The sequence below is a fragment of the Panthera tigris genome, chromosome C2 (assembly GCF_018350195.1).
Source record: "Panthera tigris isolate Pti1 chromosome C2, P.tigris_Pti1_mat1.1, whole genome shotgun sequence".
NCBI classification, from domain to species: Eukaryota; Metazoa; Chordata; class Mammalia; order Carnivora; family Felidae; genus Panthera; species Panthera tigris.
In genome coordinates, this window is record NC_056668.1 from 3,964,114 (window position 1) to 3,984,373 (window position 20,260).

The 20,260-nt window shown below is 53.0% G+C and overlaps 1 protein-coding gene across 6 annotated transcripts; it reads left to right on the forward strand.

Annotated features, from left to right (window-relative positions):
- The first annotated feature begins 291 nt into the window (after positions 1–291).
- On the forward strand, positions 292–19,757 carry ZBTB21 (zinc finger and BTB domain containing 21). Of its 6 annotated transcripts, XM_042999281.1 has the most exons (4): positions 6,366–6,606; positions 6,798–6,865; positions 7,800–8,042; positions 13,505–19,757. In XM_042999281.1, exon 4 carries the CDS (start codon positions 13,518–13,520, stop codon positions 16,701–16,703), a length of 3,186 nt encoding a protein of 1,061 aa, XP_042855215.1. In that variant the 5' UTR covers positions 6,366–6,606; positions 6,798–6,865; positions 7,800–8,042; positions 13,505–13,517; the 3' UTR covers positions 16,704–19,757. The 6 variants fall into 6 exon arrangements, with proteins under 6 accessions (XP_042855214.1, XP_042855218.1, XP_042855216.1 ...); XM_042999285.1 differs by having other exon boundaries at positions 6,366–8,042; positions 13,505–15,105; positions 15,706–19,757; XM_042999280.1 differs by lacking the exons at positions 6,366–6,606; positions 6,798–6,865; positions 7,800–8,042 and adding an exon at positions 292–374.
- Positions 19,758–20,260: the final 503 nt, after the last annotated feature.

The following is a 20,260-nucleotide window of genomic DNA, read 5'->3' on the forward strand; positions in this document are numbered from 1 at the left end:
TGGAACGGCGCCCCGAGCCGAGGAAGCCGCGGGGCCGGCGCGGAGCAGGCGCTCGAAGGGCGCGGGCGGACGCGGAACGCCAGGCGGAAGGCGCGCGCGGGGCGCGGAAGGACGCGGACGCCCCCGGCGCGCCCGTCAGGCCCGCCCTCGCCCGCCCCCGGCGCGGCGCACCTCCCTCGCCCCGCCCCCCGGGGCCAGCCGCCCAATCACAGCGCCGCGCACGTGACGAGCGCTGCCTGCGATGACCTCATCCCTGGTGTGGGATGACGTCAAATTCAAGATGGATGGAATCACAGCGGCAGCGGCGGCTGCGGCGCGCGCGAGCCGAGTGTGAGCGGAAAGGGGCCCGGCGACTGCCTCGGGGCTGGAGACCGGTGAGTAACTGTCACGCCCCTCGCCCTAGAAGAACTGCGGGGCCCCGCGGGAGGCCACAGCCTCCTCGCAAAACGCGGCCTTTCCTGACGTAACTCTGAGGTGATTTCTCTCCTCTTTTTTCTCTCCACCAGCGGGTTGCGGGTTCCGAGCGCTTCTGCGCGTGCGCCGGGTCCGGGCTCTCACCGAGCATGCCCCAGGCTCCCACGTAGCCGATTGTGCCTTCACACTGCGCATGCTCCTTGCCCGCACTTGGCCTCGCCCTCGCCACTGCGCACGCTCCGTCCCCGGCTGGTCTTCCCTCGCCCGGCCAGGTGCCCCCTGGGCCGGACGTGCCCGGCCCTGGCGCGCGCACCTGCGCGGAGCGGTTGGGACGCCTTCCGGGCCGAGGGCACGTGCTCGCGGTCCCGTGCAGGCGTGGGGACGGGCGGGGGGCGCGAGTGTGCGCGGGAGCTGGGGGCAGTGGGACCCCGCACCTGCCGTGGCCAGCGCCCGGTAGCCCCTGGGTCCCTCCCGGCGACCGCAGGCGAAACCAGCCAGTAGCCCGGGTGGACTTGGCCGGCCCCGCCCCAGCCCGCCTCCTTGGCCGGCCCTCTGCCGGACGCGTGGACCCCGGAGCGCACTCGTTTCCCTCCAGAGCCCCTGGAGGACCTGTTTCTGCTCCGTTGCGGGTGGTTTCCCACTCGAGACAGGCCCCGGCCGAAATCTGCGACCGGAAGCGGTGGGGAGGAGGGGGGTGGGCTGGGACCAGCGGTTCTGGAGAACCCGGCCCGGAGACCTCCGCTGGCGGGAATCCCCGTGATCTTTTCGTGTGTTCTCGCCCGGACCGCTTAGGTCGACCAAGTTCAGTAGCGCCCTATAGACGCCTGTAGCGTGGGGGAGCCCCTCGGCCCGAGCCCTTCACAGGGCTGCGTGGTTCTGGAGAATGCCACTTGAGCGGCACGTTTGGAGGTGGGGTGTTTTCAGAGACTGGTTCTCCCTCGGGATTGCCAGACGGGGGTCCATGAGGGCAGAGGTTAATCAGACCCCCCGCGTAGTACAGCCTCCTGGGGTCTTGTAGTGCAGGAGCTCCCCTCTGGCATCTGAGGGCCTCACTGTATTACAGCATAGTCCAGTGATTGCCATGATGATGACCCCGAGTCATCAGTAAGGGGCCTGCATTGTGGTCTGTGCACCTCGTTTAAAAAGACAAAGCGGGGGGCGCCTGGGTGGCTCGGTCGGTTAAGCGTCCGACTTCGGCTCAGGTCATGATCTCACGGTCCGTGAGTTCGAGCCCCGCGTCGGGCTCTGTGCTCACAGCTCAGAGCCTGGAGCCTGTTTCAGATTCTGTGTCTCCCTCTCTCTCTGCCCCTCTCCTGTTCATGCTCTGCCTCTCTCTGTCTCAAAAATAAATAAACGTTAAAAAAAAAAAATTAAAAAAAAAAAAGACAAAGCGGGTTGATCCGTTTTGGATTTTCCATTGGCAGCTCTTCTCCCCTCTGATGCTTGGAGTAAATAACCTCTTCCACCTCTAACGTCTAATTGTCATTACCGTTAAATTTAAGTATTCCTAAGTGTGAAAGAACAGGAAGAAAGTGGACATGGGGGCACTGGTCTGCGTGAAAGCAACATCATGTTTCATTCATTTCATTCAACGCTCTTGAAGGTGGCACGGGCTTCATTGTGTGCGGTGAACAGTGGAAAGGATAGAACCCCAGGCCTTCAGGAACCTTCACAGTGTTTATGGCAGGGGATGTGTAACCAGGGAGTGTCTGGGTGAGCGGGGGATGACTGAAGGGACAATTCTCGTGGTCCCCAAAGCTGATTCTAGAGCTGTTTACCAGCGAGGTTTGCCAGGTCCCGGTGATGGGCTGCAGAGGAGAGAGGTTTCCTGTTTGGGAGACCTGGTGGTTGTCAGCATACCTGACCAAATAAGGAACGTGTGAGGACAAGCAGATGTGGGGTAGGGGCGAGGGTGGGGGGGCGTGAGGACTGCCCCGGGCACGTGGGTGATGGAAGTGTTCATTCAGTGAGCCCCGTGGGCCCAAGGGCAAGTCTGAGCAGAGATGCGGGTTTGGCAGCCCTCGTCCAGGGGGCCTTCAAGCCCCGAGAGCTCATGTGAGAAGCGGGGCTGCCAACGGGCTAAGCTCTAGCAGATGCTGGAGCAGTGAAGGTGAGCGGGTGCGGGGCTTGAACCTGGAGTGTACGGATGGATTTCTCTCTTTACCCGGGAGATGCTTGCCAGGCCTGTGCTGAGCGTTAGGGATACACAGATCATTCCAAATAGTTGTGTTAACCCCAGGAGATGTGGATGGAGTATTGTGGCAGTTCAGGTAGGACTGGGCCACGGGCTACGGGCACAGCAACCGGAGCTTTGTAGAGACCGTGACATTTGAGCGAGATCTTTCTGGGAAGGCTGGCCAAGGGAACTTGGAAAGGTGTGTCAGGTGGTGAAAATTGGGTGCACAGGTTTGTAGGGTGGGTGGTAAGGAGTGTCCAGAGGGGGGTGGAAAGAAAAAGTACGGCCAGAACATGAACAAGCTTGTATGCCAGTCTGTGGAGTTTGGGTTTTATCTAGGAAGCAACGGGAAAATCTGTATAGTATTCGAAAAGGCTGTGATGGGACCGGCTTTACTTTAGGAAAACAAATACAAGGCACAGTTTCCACTCCTGCCTGTAGTTGGATTGTCAGAGTACAGAAAAATCAACAAATATTATTGTGCAAGGAGTTTTTTTTTTTTGTTTTTTTTTTTTTTTAATTTATTTTTGGGACAGAGAGAGACAGAGCATGAATGGGGGAGGGGCAGAGAGAGAGGGAGACACAGAATGGGAAACAGGCTCCAGGCTCCGAGCCATCAGCCCAGAGCCTGACGCGGGGCTCGAACTCACGGACCGCGAGATCGTGACCTGGCTGAAGTCGGACGCTCAACCGACTGCGCCACCCAGGCGCCCCTGTGCAAGGAGTTTTGTTGGGCATTGTGAAGGGTATCAGGATCTATTAAATAGGTTTTTAGTCCTTACATAAGCTTACCGTTCTGTTGGGGAGACAAACCAAGTAAACGTTATGTAAATGGTGCGACTGTGATACAGGAGTTGAAAGGTATTTGCTCATAAACCGAAGTGGTCAAGGAACGTATATTCCTTAGCTAAGGCTGCCAAACAAAGTACCACAGACTGGGGGGCTTAGTAGCAATTTATTTCCTCACAGTTCTGGAGCCTAGAAGTCCAAGATCAAGGTTTGGGCAGCGTTGGTTTCTCCTGAGGCCTTTCTCCTTGGTGTGTAGAGGGCCACGTTCTCTCTGCCTTCACGTGCTCCTGTCCTCCTCTCCCCTTGGAGGGATACCGGTCAGATTGGATTAGGGTCCACCTTAAAGTCCTTGCTAAAACTTGATGAGCCCTTTAAAGACTCTGTCTCCAGGGGCACCTGGGTGGCTCAGTCGTCTAAGCATCTGAGTCTTGATTTCTGCTCAGGTCATGATCTCACAATTTCCTGAGTTCAAGCCCCGCATGGGTCTCTGTGCTGGCAGCTCAGAACCTGCTTGGGATCCCCCCCACCCCGCTCCTCCCTCCCTCTCCCCCCTCCCTCCCTCCCCCACCTCCCCTGCTTATGCTGTCTCTCTCAGAATAAAAAAAAAAAAAAAAGACTGTATCTCCAGATCTGCTTGCATTTGGAGGTTCTGAGGGTCAGGACTTGAGTGTGTGATGGGGCACAGAGAGGGGGACACAGTCCAGCCCATGACAAAGGCTTAATGGAGTGATTGGACTTGAGCTGAGCTTTGAAAGATGATTAATGTTCAGCTGAGTCGCATGCGGGGGAAGGTTCCACGGGGTGCCTTGGACATTTCAGATCTGGTAGTGGAGGAAGCAGGACACTCGGGTTCTGTCTCAGAGACACAGCATCTGAAGCAGGAAGTTGTCACACGGGAAAAATGAAGGGAAAGAAAATGTAAAAAGTGGTTTGAAACCAGATTTACAGAGCTATAGAGTCTGTGTTTTTAAATTTCTGTGTTTTCACGGATAACCATTGTTTTTGTCATTACGTATTTTCACCCAACTTGTAGGTCTCAGCTAAAATGTCACACGAGGCATTTCTTAGACTCCCTCTCCAAACCCCGTTTCTCCACCCAGGTATGGCCCCCTGTTTACTAACATTATGGCGTAATCTGAAGTTACCTTTTTCATTTGTTTCCTTGCTCATTATCTGATTTACCCCACTAGAATCCGGAGGCCTCATCTGTTGTGTGCGCCCATATTTCAGGCCTGTCTAAACACGCCTTGCACATACTAAGAGCTCAGTAAATAAATTAGTAGTAGCATTAGCTGCGCGTGTGCCTGATGGATGCTTGAAGCTTCGTTTTAGGAAGCTCCGTGCAGCAGCAGGGTTGTGAAGGATGGACTTGGAGAGTGCGGCAGGAAGAGTGAGTAACACTTGGAAATGTATCAGTTCGGGTCCTTTAAGAAGAAGAACAGAAACCGACAGGCTAGCTTGAGTAGAACAAGGAATTTATTGTAAAGATGCAGGATTGCTCCAGAGGTTTAAGAAAAAGCTAAAGAATTGGGCCAGGAAGTACGGAAACGAAGGTAACTGGCTGGAATGGGCATAGTGGGCACTGGCACACTGCATTTTTAGGTCACTGCTGCGCTAAATCCTCTCCACTCATTTGCTGCCTTTATTGGTTTTCGCAGGCCCGTATTCCAGACAGAAAGTTTCTGATCTGCTTGGCTTTGGTTGCGTGCCTACCCGTGAGCTGGGACAGAGCAGCACAGCACACTCACTCACCGGGGTGGGGGGGGGGTCTTCAAAGCCAAACCCAGGGCCGGGCCTCTTCCAGCAGGAGGCCCAAGCAGAAGCAGACAGGCTGCTCGCCGACCGAGGTGCCCCGCACGGGCCGGAGCTGTGCTGTGGAAGGGAGCACATCCTCAGCCAGAGCCAGCCCCTCCCCGAGAGACTGAAAACAGGGTGACGGGGGCCCCAAGGGAGCGGCACTCCTGCCCGGGAAGGGTCGGATTAAGTAAGGCTGGCTCTGCAATCTGAGGCTCTTTGGAGGATTTCTGACACCTGTCTGGTCACTGAGGGAGTGATAACAGCCAACTGAGAGCACTTCTGGTCTCCTTCGAGTAATAAAATCTCGTGGGGAGTCAGGCCTAAATCCAGCGGCGAAGGTTTGGGGCTGCGTGGTACGTGTGTGCTCGTCGTGTTCCAGAGTCAAGCGTAGACGCTTTGCTCTTCTGTTTGCTTTGTGTTACGTGCATTTCTTCTCTGCCATAATGGTGGGGACTGTGGAAGCGGTCCCCAACGCTCCAAGGGACTGTGCGCCCAGAGTTCGGTTCGGGTGTGGGTGTAAACAGACATTTTCCTATAGAACTGGTACCGAGGCTCTTATGGGCTAGTCCAGCAGGGAGTTTGATTTGTAATGTATATTAGCTCTGACACCAGCCTGAGTTTTAGTCTCCAAAACGTGAAAATCAGTGGGCTATCTCGGTCCCTTTCCCTCTCCCTTCCTGGGCCCCTCATTCACCTCCTGGTGCCCATTATACCAGTGCTTTGTTGTGCTTTGCTGTCTTCTGTCCACGTCACAAGAATGCTCTCTTCCAAAGTCATCTACCTTCCCTCCATCCCCTTAACGATCTTAATTCCTTCCGCTAACATTGGTATAAAGAGGAAATTATTTGCATTGAATCAATTTCTATTAAGATACGAATCCCTGCTTCTCGTGGCATTTAGTACCTAGGGAATCTGAGGTATGGGTATGAAATAATTTTCTGCAGTTCAGTTGCAGAGTGCTTTGTAGCCATGCTGGGGAGTTGGAACTTGGATTCCCCGCCCCATAAGGGGTTTAAAGCCCTGACGCAATCAGATGTGTGTTTCTGAAAAGTATCTGTAGTAAAAATGGGAAGAACGGAACCTTTGCCGTTCCGATAGTCGAGCGTGAGTCCCAGGTCTTCTCTGATGTCCCCACTGTGCGCCCACCCACCCTCCCACCTCCCGGCCAAGTTAAGTGCTTCCTGAAATCGGTGTTCTTGTAGCACTGTTGGCATCCGTCACCCTGTTTAATTTTGTACGTCTCTGTCCTCCCGTGGGAACGTGAGCTATTGGACAACAGGCCAGCGACTCTTTAGAACACTCGGGACCACGTACATTCAGGAAGGGAAGAGAGGAAGGAAGTAAAATGCCTGCTTGCCGTGTAGGAAGCACTACATACAGTGGGAGCTTGCGAACATTGTGTCTTCTGTTGATCATAAAACTCCCACGTGGTAAGCAGGGTTAGCCCCACTTCACAGGTTAAGGAAGCTACTACTCAGGAAGGTCAAGTGACCTTGACCAGGTTATATGCCTGATCAGTGGCAGAGCCAGGACTGGAGACCCAACTGATTTGAACGTCTTTTCCAGGAGCTGGGACTTCCATGAATTGTTAAGCATAAAGATTCTCATTTTGAAATTGCAGGAAACCGCATGAAATAGGAACAGTTCAGGCAGAGTTTGGGAAGATTTTTGTGTGCGAGGATCCAAGTGGTAAGCGAGCCAGCCCTATTTCAGAATCTGGTTTTCCTTGGGGGATTTCCACTCAGCTCTTTCCGTCCATCATAAACGGCTCTTTTCGTCCACATTTCACCCACTTTCCTTTCAAGAGCGCCAGGTTTTCACTATGACTAAAGTGATAGCAGGAACTCTTCACCGATGAGTCAGGTGGAGATAAGCCATGGGAAGGGCGTGGGGGTGGACGCGGTGGCAGTGTGCATTTACACGTAAGAGCTTTCAGATTTGTGATGCGCTGTCTTCGGTGAGTCCGAGGTCCTGGTCATTCATAATTAAAACGTACGTGAGAGGTTGGAGTCTGATGAGCCCGCAGATTTGTGGAGGAGGCAGTCCGTTCAGTAGCAAAGCTGGCCTTATGAGGGCTGAAGAGCCGAAAAAGCAAAGGGGTTTGGACGTTCAGTCCGCACACCCACCAGCCACAAAGGGTCTGGCTGGGTCATCTCAGGAAATTCAGCAGCTGTGATTTCCACCCCCCTTTTGCCTGCATTCCTAATGGAGCATTTTATATTTTCAGTCACGTTGTTAAACAGGGTGTAAATGAATAAATATACCTACTGTCCTTAAAACACAAAAATCCAAATTGTTAATTGTTTGCAGCTAGACCGGGAAAGGGCCCATCGATCTTGAGTTTCAGTAATTGCAAAGGTAAAAGCAAGGTCTTCAGCCGGCCCGTGAGGGGCCCGCGCTGCACACATCTCAAGGCTTTGTCCCGGGCCTCTGGACAGGACAGAAGGGATCCGGCTCCTCTTAGGATCTTGACTGGTCTTCGTTTAGCCCTCGGGGCCCTCGTGCCTCCTTCCCCTCTGCAGCCCCATCACCCGCCTTCCCTGCGGGCAGCCTGTGCTCCAGCCACGCGCTCTGTCTCCTGTCCTTGAAATGCCCTTCACGCGTCCTGCCTGACTCCTCCCAGGTTTCTGACTCCTGCTCGTTCTGAAGAATGCCTTCCCTGCCCTCCCTCTCGGCTGCACCTGCACCACGTCCGGACCGCCGCCCCCGTCCTGCGTGGTGCTCAGCATGCGGACTCGTGGTGACGGACTGACCTGTCCTGGTCCCACACCAGTCTTTCAGACGGGACCACGCTTCTCAGGCCTCCGTCCTCCGCGTCTCGCCGGGCCCAGTACATCCTGGACACGCACCGGGCTAGGAGAAGCGGGTAATGTGATGACGGAGTCCAGGCTCTGGGACCCGACTCGCAGCTGGCCCTGCTTCTCGCTGAGTCACCTTAGGTACAGTGCGTGACTTCTCAGTGCCTCCGTGTCCTCGTTTGTATAGGACAGGGGTTTGCACAGTGCCCAGCTCAGATGTTAGTGTGGGAATTAAGGGAGGAAACCAGCGACAGGAGCGCCGTAGGGGTTAAAGAGCGTGGCCCCTGGAGCCAGGTCCCCTGGTGTGAGTCCTGCTCGGCTGTTTATTGTGCACGTGACCTGGACCAAGTTACTGCCCCTCTGGGCCTGTTTCCTCGTCTCTAAAATAACCGAGTACCCACCTCCCAGGGTTGCTGTAGGTACGCAGTTAAGGCGTAAACATGTGGACGCCGTGTGGACGCCATGTGTGGCAGAGCAGGCACGCGAATCCGAGCCACTCGTGGGTGTCCATTAGCGCTCAGGGCAGTGGGACGGGAGATGCCCAGCTGCGTCCCACACTGCGTGCCAGGACTGCGCGTGCCCGGCCACCTTCCGAGCCGGTGGTCTCGTGGGGGGCTCTAAATGCGGCTGTAGCCAAATGAATGGTTTAAGCAGTTTACGGGGACAGCGACTCTTTCTCTTAAGGCCTCACTCTGAGTGACTTATTTTTTTCCTAATTCCCGAACGTTTTCGCTCAAAGAGTATGGGAGCCCGTGGTTCAAGGGATTAGAAGTAGGGACTTGGAACAAAAACAGCGATCACGATCATTTGAGAAAAGCAAAAGAAGGACACTTTTTTGGACCGCGTCGTTTGTGGCATGCAGTGGTGGGGGACGGACGGTGTGGGGTCGCAGTTGCCGCACGGCCAGGAACATGGAAGTCTCCCGTGGTTTCATCCTCACCCAGCCTTTCAGCCTGTGCCTGTGGTTTCATCCCTGGGTGTCTCAGTTTGGATTCCCCCACGAGCAGACCCCGAGACGGGAATGCAGAGTGGATGTTTGCTTGGGAAGTGATCCCAGGAAGCACAGGAGGTCGTAGGGAACGAGGAGCGAGAAGGGGCGCCCGTAGAAGGCACACTCGGCAACAGGTGTCTGCTCACGTTTGGAAAATCAGACTGAATTCCTGAAAAAACCCGAGCCAATTTTTCTATCAAACTTCATCTCCGGTAAGGACACCCTTCCAGCTGTTCTGGTCGGATTCGTGGAGCTTTCTTTAGTTCCTCGCCTTCTCACCCTCTACAGTCAATCCATTAGACGTCCTAGTAACTAACTGCCTCGGCTCCCCTGCTACCACCCTACTCCCCCACCGTCCTGTCTCCCCTGGGTCACTGCTGCAGGCTGCCAGCTGGTCCAGGCTGCCGTCACCTGTCCCCTGCCTCCTTGCTTCGGGCTCCCAGCTGGCCTCCCAGCTTCTACCTTTCCTGTTTTCCGTGCTCTCTTCTCGACAATGTAGCCAGAGGGATCCTTTTGAAACATAACTCAAGTCATTGTCATTTTTCTGCCCAGAATCTTGGAGTGACTCTCGGTTTCACTTCTGGCAGAAAGCTCAGTTTGCCTGCGGTTCGCTCAGCCCTGCAGTTGGCGGCTCCCTGCTCCAGCCTCTTGCGCCCCGTGCCGCTCACGCTGCCCTTCCCTGGGTGATTGCCATGGCTCCTTGTCTTCTTCAGAGCTTCTCAGATGGCATTTTGTCGAGTGAGTGAATGACTGATTTGTGGAGCTCTGGCACAGTTTGCACTGTGCTGTAGGTGCTCCGTAAATGGCAGCACCGTTTTCTCCTTTATTTAAAAAAAAAATTTTTTTTTTTTAACGTTTATTTATTTTTGAGACAGAGAGAGACAGAGCATGAACAGGGGAGGGGCAGAGAGAGAGGGAGACACAGAATCTGAAACAGGCTCCAGTCTCTGAGCTGTCAGCACAGAGCCTGACGCGGGGCTCGAACTCACGGACCGTGAGATGATGACCTGAGCCGAAGTCGGACGCTCAACCGACCGAGCCACCCAGGCGCCCCACCGTTTTCTCCTTTAATCTGCACGACTGCATGGTGTGGTAGCCGCTGTTATCCTTATTTTGCAGTGGCGGAAACTGAGCCCCAGAGACTGACCAGCCCGGAGCCCTGTCTTGGCCCGGACTCGCGGGAAGGAGCACATCGCACATACTTACGTCTGTGGATGTGAGCACATGAGACCGAAACACAGGTGTCAGGAGATCGCAGCCTTACTGTGTTTGAGCCACGCGGACATTTTCTACTCTGTCCCTGTCGTTTTATCTGTTTTTAATTGCTGGTGTCAAACCACTAAATTGATTTTAAGAAACGCTTTTGAAAAATACTCGTCCGTGCTTTTAATGCTGCATCTTGCTTTTCTGAGCTGGGTTTCTCAAAAACTATTAGCGCTAAAGACCGTGGTCATTGCATAGCTGGGTTGGTAAGTGTGGCATTACAAGTTGCTTTCTTTTTCTGCTGACCTTTGTGAAAGGTGACAAGGGTCTGTGTAAACAAATGCATGATGTTAAGACATGACAGTAGGATTAGGGAAGAAATTAAAATGGCCAACAGAAAAGAGGAAGGGAGATGTCTCTATCAAGCAGTCACAGATAGAGGACTTAAAATTTGCCGTTGATACAGAATGTTGGAAGGCAGGAATGAACGGAAACTCCGTACACTCTGACCAAAGCATGTGTCTGGGGACAAGCTGCTTACCCGGCACCGTCTCTGGAAGCAGGCACATCTCTGAGCCCATTATATTGAGCCAGCACCATCAGGGGGTTAGAACAGCGGTAAAGCAGTTTGTATGCCGTGTTCACTGAGTCTAGGTTGGGGGCCCAGCGAACTCTTTGTGGGCTCTTCTGAGGAGCCCCCATGCTGGTGGACCGGCAGAGGTTGATCCTTTGAAACCAGAGGAGAACTTGCCAGTGTGCTGCGTGCCAGGTTTGGTACACTTACAACCTGCCCCCTGCAGAATGATGAAACGGTCACAAACAATCCGCCTTACTCTGAATCCATTAAAAAATAAACGCATTAACTGTTTTTTTTAATTTTTTGAATGTTCATTTACTTTCGAGAGAGAGGGAGACAGAGCACGAGCGAGGGAGGGCCAGAGAGAGAGGGAGACACAGAACCCAAAGCAGGCTCCAGGCTCCGAGCTGTCAGCACAGAGCCCGACGTAGAGTTCAAACTCACGAACCGTGAGATCGTGACCTGAGCCGAAGTGGGACGCTTAACCTACTGAGCCACCCAGGTGCCCCAAATCATACTAGTTTATTTATTTATTTATCTTTATGAATATAACTTATTGTCAGATTGGCTTACATACAACACCCAGTGCTCATCCCCGCAAGTGCCCTCCTCAATGTCCATCGCCCATTTTCCCCTCTCCCAGCCCCCATCAACCCTCAGTTTGTTCTCTGTATTTAAGAGTCTCATAGTTTCCCTCCCTCCCTCTCTCTCTGTTTGTAACTATTTTTTTTTCCCCTTCCCTTCCCCCGTGCTCTTCTGTGAAGTTTCTCAAGATCCACATGTGAGTGAAAACATAGGATATCCTTCTCCGACTGACTTATTTCACTCAGCATAATTCCTTCCAGTTCCGTCCACATTCTTGCAAACGGCAGGATTTCATTCTTCCTCGTTGCCAAGTAGTATTCCATTGTACGCATAAACCACATCTTCTTTATCCATTCGGCAGATGATGGACATTTGGGCTCTTTCCGTGATTTGGCTATTGTTGAAAGTGCTGCGGTAAACATTGGGGTACATGTGCCCCTGTGCCTCAGCACTCCTGTATCCCTTGGGTCAATTCCTAGCAGTGCAACTGCTGGGTCATAGGGTAGTTCTATTTTTAATTTTGGGGGGAACCTCCGCACCGTTTCCAGAGCGGCTGCACCAGCTGTGCAGGAGGGTTCCCGTTTCTCCACATCCTCGCCAGCATCTGTAAATCATAACTGTTTTACAGAAGACACTGCCGTCAAACCACAGAGGTGTTACAGTGACAGAAGCCCAAGTGAAGGGTCAGCTTTGATTGCGTTGTCTGTGTATGAAATGGTTTTCCCTTCATCGAGAGCATGGGTGGTGCAAATATGGGCCCTTTTCTTTGACACCGAATTAAATGGTTACCGTGTAGGAGATGCTAGCTCACGTAACCTTCGCAACAGCCCTAAAGAAGGGCACGGTCCCCCATGTTTCACGTGAAGGACCTGGTGCTCAGAGGGGCTAGCCGACCGCCAGGAAGGAGGTGGCCTCTCACCCCGTGTCTCTGCCCGAACACGCGCCCAGCCGCTGGGCCTTTTCTCGTCTCACCTTTAGGTTGTTAGAGAGTTGCAGAGAGATCTGAATCCAGACCTTTTAACTTATAATTAGTAATAATGAAGTTTAGATCAGGCCAGAGTTTCCTCTGTGCTGCTGTCGAAAATGTGATTTGATAAGAAAATTGTATTCGGGAGCCGGTAGGGTGTTTGACATAAGACAGAACCCAAGCTCTTCTGTTGTTTAACATTTCTAACCATTGTTAAGCGCTGATACGGTAGTGATCAGTAAGTGACTTTTTTACCTCTTTACAGATTCTTGCCTTTTAAACTTTTTTTAGAGTGCGTGAGCGTGCGTACGCGTGAGGGAGGGGCGGGTGGAGAAAGGGGGGGAATCTTACGCAGGCTCCACACTCGGCAAGGAGCCAGACGTGGGGCCCGATCCCATGACCCTGGGATCGTGACCTGAGCTGAAAGCAAGAGTCGGATGCTTAACCGGCTGAGCCCCCCAGACGCCCCAGATTCTTGCCCATTTTTAAAAAATATTTTTTAATGTTTGTTTATTTTTGAGAGAGAGACAGAATGCAAGTGGGTTCGGTGCAGAGAGAGAGGGAGACACAGAGGCGGGGGGAGAGGTGCAGAGAGAGGGAGCCGTCAGCACAGAGCCTGACGCGGGACTCAAACCCACAAACCGTGAGATCATGACCTGAGCCGAAGTCAGACGCTCAACCGACTGAGCCCCCCAGGCGCCCCGATTCTTGCCCATTTTTAAAGGTCTGGTAAGGCCACCCCTTTGCGACCCAGTTGTAGCAGTTCACGTCGTGTATAAGTATGCCCAAAAGCAAGACTGACTTTGTTTCCCGAATCACGGGCTCGGGAGTCCTGATAACTTCATACTTACTCTCTGAGGTAAAAGGGATAGAACGAAGCATCGGATGAAGAACCCTAGGTAACAAACTTTTAATTTCAAGTGGTGCCTTTCTGCGTAGCTGCCGAGTTCCAGCAGCCTTCCGACGGTGGTACGGTCTTCGGTCCTAAAAGTGCTCCGCTTCAGCCATCGCTGGTCTCCGGGAGCCACGAGGCCGGTTCGCTTCTGTTTCCCGTGGCATTTAAGGGAGAGCTTTGGTCTGCCTGCGGTCTGCGCAGTGTCGGCCCCTAGGAAAAGACAGCTAGCGTTCCCTGCCCTCGAGGAGCTTTCCGTCTCAGGGCGAGCTTTTCGGCACGTTTTTCATGATGATTCTGCGCTTTGTCTTTCAGATAAGCCCACGCGATGGAGGGGTTGCTGCATTACATCAACCCGGCCCACGCCATCTCCCTCCTCAGTGCGCTCAACGAGGAGCGCCTCAAAGGGCAGCTGTGTGACGTGCTGCTGATCGTCGGGGACCAGAAGTTTCGAGCTCATAAAAATGTCTTGGCTGCCAGCAGCGAATATTTTCAGAGTCTGTTCACGAATAAGGAGAACGAGGCCCAAACCGTATTTCAACTTGATTTTTGTGAACCCGATGCTTTTGATAATGTTTTGAACTACATTTATTCTTCGTCCTTATTTGTCGAGAAAAGCAGTCTCGCCGCCGTCCAAGAGCTGGGCTACAGCCTCGGGATTTCCTTTCTGACGAACATCGTCTCGAAAACACCTCAGGCACCCTTTCCAACGTGTCCCAACAGGAAGAAGATATTCGTAGAAGAGGACGAAAGCAGTTCTCAGAAGAGAAGTGTCATCGTGTGTCAAAGCCGAAACGAAGCACAAGGCAAGACTGTCGGTCAGAATCAGCCCGACCTGAGCCACACCTCGCGGCCCTCCCCCGGCCTCGCGGTCAAGACCGGCACCGGGAAGCCCCACGTCCCAAAGCCAGCGGAAGCGCCTCACGCGTCGCCAGTAGCCGAAAAGACTTGGCCCAGAGATGGCCCTGCGGGCTGCGCGAAGTCCCTCGAGCGTCCCGGCTCTGTGGACGACCCTCACAGAAGCAGCTTAGCGAAGAGCAACGCGGGGCCGCCTGGCAAGCCGCTGCAGGACAGAGAGGGGACGGACGAGAAACCGTGTCTGAGCGGCCAGCTGCCCAAAGGAAAAGCCATAGAGCTGGCCTTGAAGAGACCACGGCCGCCCGTCCTGTCTCTTCGAAGCGCGTCGGAGACCCCCTACGTGTTGAAGGAAACCGGCAAAGGAGGCGGCCCGGGCGAAGACAGGAACCTGCTGTACTATTCGAAGCTGGGGTTGGTGGTCCCGTCCGGCGGCTCTGGTTCCGGAAAGCAAGGCATCGACAGAAGCGGCCCGCTGGTGAAGAGTCTGCTCAGGCGCTCGCTGTCCATGGACAGCCAGGTTCCCGTCTATTCGCCCGCCATAGACCTGAAGCCTTCCCAGGGGCCCTCGGCAGCGTCCGGGGAGGTGCCCGCCAACGTGTTCTGTGCTCTGTCTCAAAAGCCGTCTGTGAAAGAGTGCGGCGACGCGTCAGCCCTCGACGAGCGGACTCCGGCGCCCCAGCCGCACCGCCTCAGGTCCTTCAGCGCCTCTCAGTCCACGGACAGGGAGGGCGAGCCTGCCGTGGCCGAGGTGCGCGTCAAGACGGAGCCCCGCAGCCCGCTGTCGGACCCCTCCGACATCATCCGAGTCACCGTGGGAGACCCGGCGGCCGCGTCGTCCGTCACGAGAGACCTCTCCCTGAAGACCGAAGACGACCAAAGAGACATGAGCAGACTCCCGGCCAAAAGGAGGTTCCAGGCGGACCGAAGACTGCCGTTTAAGAAGGTAAAGGAGGGCGAGCACGGGTCTCCGGTGTCCGAACAGAACTTGGAGGAGGGCTCGAGCCCTCCTCTCCCCGATGCCGACTTTCCAGACTCTGACTTGAATAAAGAGGAATTTGGTGAGTTGGAGGGAACGAGACCAAACAAAAAGTTTAAATGCAAACATTGCCTTAAGATCTTTAGATCCACAGCAGGCCTTCACCGGCACATTAACATGTACCACAACCCAGAGAAGCCCTATGCTTGCGACATCTGCCACAAGCGCTTTCACACGAACTTCAAAGTGTGGACGCACTGCCAGACCCAGCACGGCGTGGTGAGGAACCCGTCGCCGGCCTCTAGCTCACACGCCGTGCTGGACGAGAAGTTCCAGAGAAAGCTCATTGACATAGTGAGAGAGCGAGAGATTAAGAAGGCCCTGATCTTTAAGCTGAGGCGCAGCAAGCCCGCTTTTCAGGCGCAGACTAGCTCCCAGGCCCAAGCCATCAAGAGGAACTTGCGGTCCCGAGCCAAAGGAGCGTACGTGTGCACTTACTGCGGAAAGGCCTATCGCTTTCTCTCGCAGTTCAAGCAGCACGTAAAGATGCACCCGGGAGAAAAGCCCGTTGGCGTCACTAGAGCTGCTAAGCCCAGGGAGCATGTTTCTCTGGAGAGCCCGGTAGAGAACAAGGAGGTTTACCAGTGCCGCCTCTGTAATGCTAAGCTCTCTTCTCTTCTAGAGCAAGGAAGCCACGAGCGGCTGTGCCGAAACGCAACCGTTTGCCCCTACTGCAGCCTTAGGTTTTTCTCGCCCGAGCTCAAGCGGGAGCACGAGGGCAAGTGCGAGTACAAGAAGCTGACGTGCCTCGAGTGCATGCGTACCTTCAAGTCCTCCTTCAGCATCTGGCGGCACCAGGTCGAGGTCCACAACCAGAACACGATGGCGCCGGCCGAGCACTTCTCCCTGCCCGGCCTGGACCACAACGGCGACGCGACCGCCGCCTCCAGGCCCCAGGCCCAGGCCGAGCCTCCGAAAGCCAACCACGCGGCGGCCGCCAAGGACGACGCCGCGTTCAGCGACTGTTCCGAGCAGGTGAACTTCGACTCCGAGGATTCCTCCTGCCTCCCCGAGGACCTCAGCCTTTCGAAGCAGCTGAAAATCCACGTCAAGGAGGAGCCCGCCGAGGAGGCCGAGGAGGAGGCGCCCGAGGCCCGCGCGGCCGCCAAGGACGCGGGCCCCAGCAAGGACAGCAGCCTGTGGCCGTGCGAGAAGTGCGGCAAGACGTTCACGGCGCACAAGCAGCTGGAGCGGCACCAGGAGCTGCTGTGCTCCGTGAAGCCCTTCATCTGCCACGTTTGCAACAAAGCCTTCCGCACCAACTTCCGCCTCTGGAGCCACTTCCAGTCCCACATGTCCCAGGCCGCCGAGGAGCCGGCGCACAAGGACCCGGAAGCCTGCCCCGTCCCCACAAACTCGCCGTCCCCGCCCCCGCTGCCCCCGCCCCCGCCGCTGCCCAAGATCCAGCCCCTGGAGCCCGACAGCCCGACGGGCGTGGCCGAGACCCCCGCGCCGGCCGCCGCCGAGAAGCTCTTTGTGCCCCAGGAATCCGACACGCTGTTCTACCACGCCCCGCCCCTCTCGGCAATCACGTTTAAAAGACAGTTCATGTGTAAACTGTGCCACAGGACATTCAAGACCGCCTTCAGTCTTTGGAGTCACGAACAAAGCCACAACTGAAGGGCCGGCCCCTTCGGCCCCTTAACGGAAGGGGAGGCGGTCCCCAGGTTTCAACCCAAACTGTGAGCCGCGCATGAGAAACAAAATATTTTTTCAAGAGAAGGAATAATAAAGGTTGGAAATTGTTACGCTTGAATGGAAGCTCGAGGGAAATCGATATCAATTAGCAAAGTCCTTACTCAGCTTAGAAAAACTAAACTACGTCGTGCTCTGGACCTTACGGTCACACGACGACTGGACTTCATCAATGTTGAAATTCTGATCGATCCCGGTTGTTTGCATGGTTCCTCATTCCACGGTGTCAGTATACTCTTTTACTGGAGGTTGTTTTGGTTTTTTACTGATTTGCAGCCCGTGAAATACTACTTAAGTATTTCTTTCGATTATAGCAGACACCTAAGTTCTGGTTAAGCCTCAGCCACGTCCTGGAGTCCGCAGTGTATCAGGAGGAAGGGGAGAGTAGTCTGCAGTGTTGACTTAGATCTTAGGATACTTTAGCAATAAAACAATGATAAGCCTCAACTGTAATAAGTTATCCTGACACTTGATAACAATAAATATTTGGTATTTTGTGGTCACGTAGACATTCTTTTGTACGAAAGTTGTGAGGAATTTAAATCAGCAATAGTAATACTTAGATTTTTATAAAGTAACAAAACTTGCTCTTGGGTCACTTAGTATAATTAAGGACGGGAGACTTGGGAAATGAAAACAGGATTTCTAGAAGGCCTCTGAGTTTACAGAAACTTCAGTGGCGCTAGGCGTTGTGGTCAGAGCTGGCGCTCCGGGCTGCGTGTGCACATCCGGCTTTCCGTTCTGACCACGCGGGGCACACAAAGCGTCCGGCGTCCTCTGACTTATCGCTGCCACAGAGGGAAAATCCGAGCGCGTTTGGGACAGGAAACAGAGGTGGCACGAGGCGCTCACTGATGTTGAGTTTAACCACGTTGGTGTAACAGATCGGGTCGGGACTCACGTTTACGCCCGTGGATCCCAGGCCCCGGGGTCCGTGCGGTGCGGCGGCCCTGAGCCCGGAGTTGGCATCGACTTCCGGAGCTGGGGAGCCGGGGAAACCCCACACGGCGGCCTCCATGCGCCCTCGACGGCGGTATTTACAGCGTTGGGTTTCCTGCCTCTGTCTCCTGAGGATTTCTGTTAGAATTTGTTGGAGTTTATTGTGGTCAGACGTCCTCAGTGCAGTCATTCTGCTCTGAGTCACTGCTTTTGGTGTCTCAGGGATCTGTGTGAAAGCGCGATCAAGGGTCCAAAATGAGTTTCGGCTACCTAATAAGGCCCACGGGGTTTGGGCTGCCTTTTTTTTTTTTTTTTCTTCTTTTTCCTATTTTGTATGAGTTGCAATTAAAAGGCTTTTGGGAGGGGCCACCCGAATTCAGTGGGTGTTTCCAAAGGGAAAACTGTCTCACTCGCAGGTACTTAGGTACGAACAAGTGGAAATACTATTGAAACTACAAAAGAGCTCCTTGTCAGGTAGTGCTACGGATGAAGTCTCCCAAGTTTATTCATTTTGTTTGCAAGCTGTTCTTTCAAATAAAAAAGAGACTGTGGCTGAGAAACAATTTGCTGAGTGTTTCCCCGTATCCCGCTGCCACAGAGAAGGTTTCTGGCCTCGGTCTCGTCACCCACGTTCCGGACCAGCGGGAGGGAAGATACGCCTAACTTTTTATCCATACACAAGCATTTTTATACAACAGTAGTGGACCTTGTAGATGAGAGGAATTGCGTATGACATTTTGCCTTTTTGTTTCCTTTTCCATTGGAAAACTGTCCGAAGTCCCAAAGTATTTTTGAGTGGTCGCTTCCTATTTTTGTTCTTAGTTAAATTTGATGGAGAAAGGAAAATAAAATGAAGTCACAGCTACCGACGATTGCCATCTTTATATTTTCTGGAAGAAATCTATGCGTTTGAAAGATAAAACTAAAGCATAGGCTTTTACGCGAACCATCAGGATGGATTGTTGTTCACTGAATGAGTCCCCCTTGTAATGTGCCGTTTCTCATTCGGAGCACCTTGGTAGCTGTCACTTCCTCAAAGGACAGTTTCCCTCAGAGTAGTCCCTGCTTCTGGCTGTTAAGAGTACGTGTGACAGTTCCACGGCACACATCATCTTGGCATTGTAAATTCAGTATCCCAGGACTTGAACCTCTATGCTACATTTTTGAAGATTTTTTGATAATGTTAATCAGTAAAAAATATTTTTGATCTAAATACACGCTCCGCGTATCTGTTAGACTTTGAAAATTGCCAGTGTTTTGTCTTGTTAGTTCCCATTTTTGTCTAGGCAAGGAGCGTAAGATTTCAAATAAAATTTTGAACCAAAAACATTTCTAATGCCGTTCTGGTTTTTCTATTACTTTTTATACTGTACCTTCAAAGCGTCAGGCAGAAAGAGTTTATTTTGGTGGTCAGAGAGTAAACTACGCTTCCTCTCACGTGACTATTTTCAATGTTAGGAAGCCGAGTAATGACAGACACGTGAATTGCTCAATTTAAGAATGTCGATCTCAGACAGCAGGCAGATACTTGGTGTGAGACCAGTGGGTCTTTCCGTGTTACATCTCCAGCTCATAAAAGTGTTGAAAATGTTTTTTCTGATTAGAATTAATTTTTGAAAATGTAGAAAGCTCATTATTCCTTGTAAGTATTCAGGATGCCTTTTTTTATGCAGTTGTGGAAAGAATGTAAGATGTTTTAATATATTCTTTGTTAATCTGAGAACTTGCTGTGCTGAACCATTTTCTTCATGTGGGAGAGGGCGGGAGGGGCCGCCTGAAACACCTCTTTATCAAAGCAAGCAGTGGAGGTTACAAATGGTGTGTGTTTTTTGTAGTTAATATTTCAACCTAATAGAATATTCACCTTTAAAACCAGTTATGGCTAGTGTGCGTTCGTTATTTTTATCAAAATACACAACTAAGGGTTCAACCGTGAGGTCATTTTGCGTTTGTGGGGACATGTGTGTGGTTCTTGGTTTTCTGTTTTGGAGTGGATCGTTCACAACCTTTTTAAAAATAGACTCCAAGGGCGCCTGGGTGGCTCAGTCAGGTGAGCGTCTGATTTCAGCTGAGGTCACGATCTCACGGTTACTTATGTGAGTTCGAGCCCCGCATGGGGCTCTGTGCCGACAGCTCAGAGCCTGGAGCCTGCTTCGGATTGTGTCTCCCTCTCTCTCTGCCCCTCCCCCGCTCACACTCTGTCTCAAAAATGAGTAAGTGTTTAAAAACAAACAAATAATATACTCCAGCTCTTACTAACCACTGGCGATTGTACCTACACACAGCAGCCATTGGTGTTGATGAGGGTAGAAGCTGGGGGACCAGAATAAGATGCCCTTTCCTGGAGGCAGGGGGTATCTTCCTCTACGGGCCAGCGGTCCTTGCGGGTGAGGGACAGACAAGAACTCACTGGTCTAAAGTTGGCCTTCGTTCCCTCTGTGCGTGTGTGTGCGTGCGTGTGTGTGTGCGTACATGACCAGAATCCAGAACCTTAGGAAGTAAAGGTATTTGAATTTTCTTACTACAAAAATAGAGTTCATGTA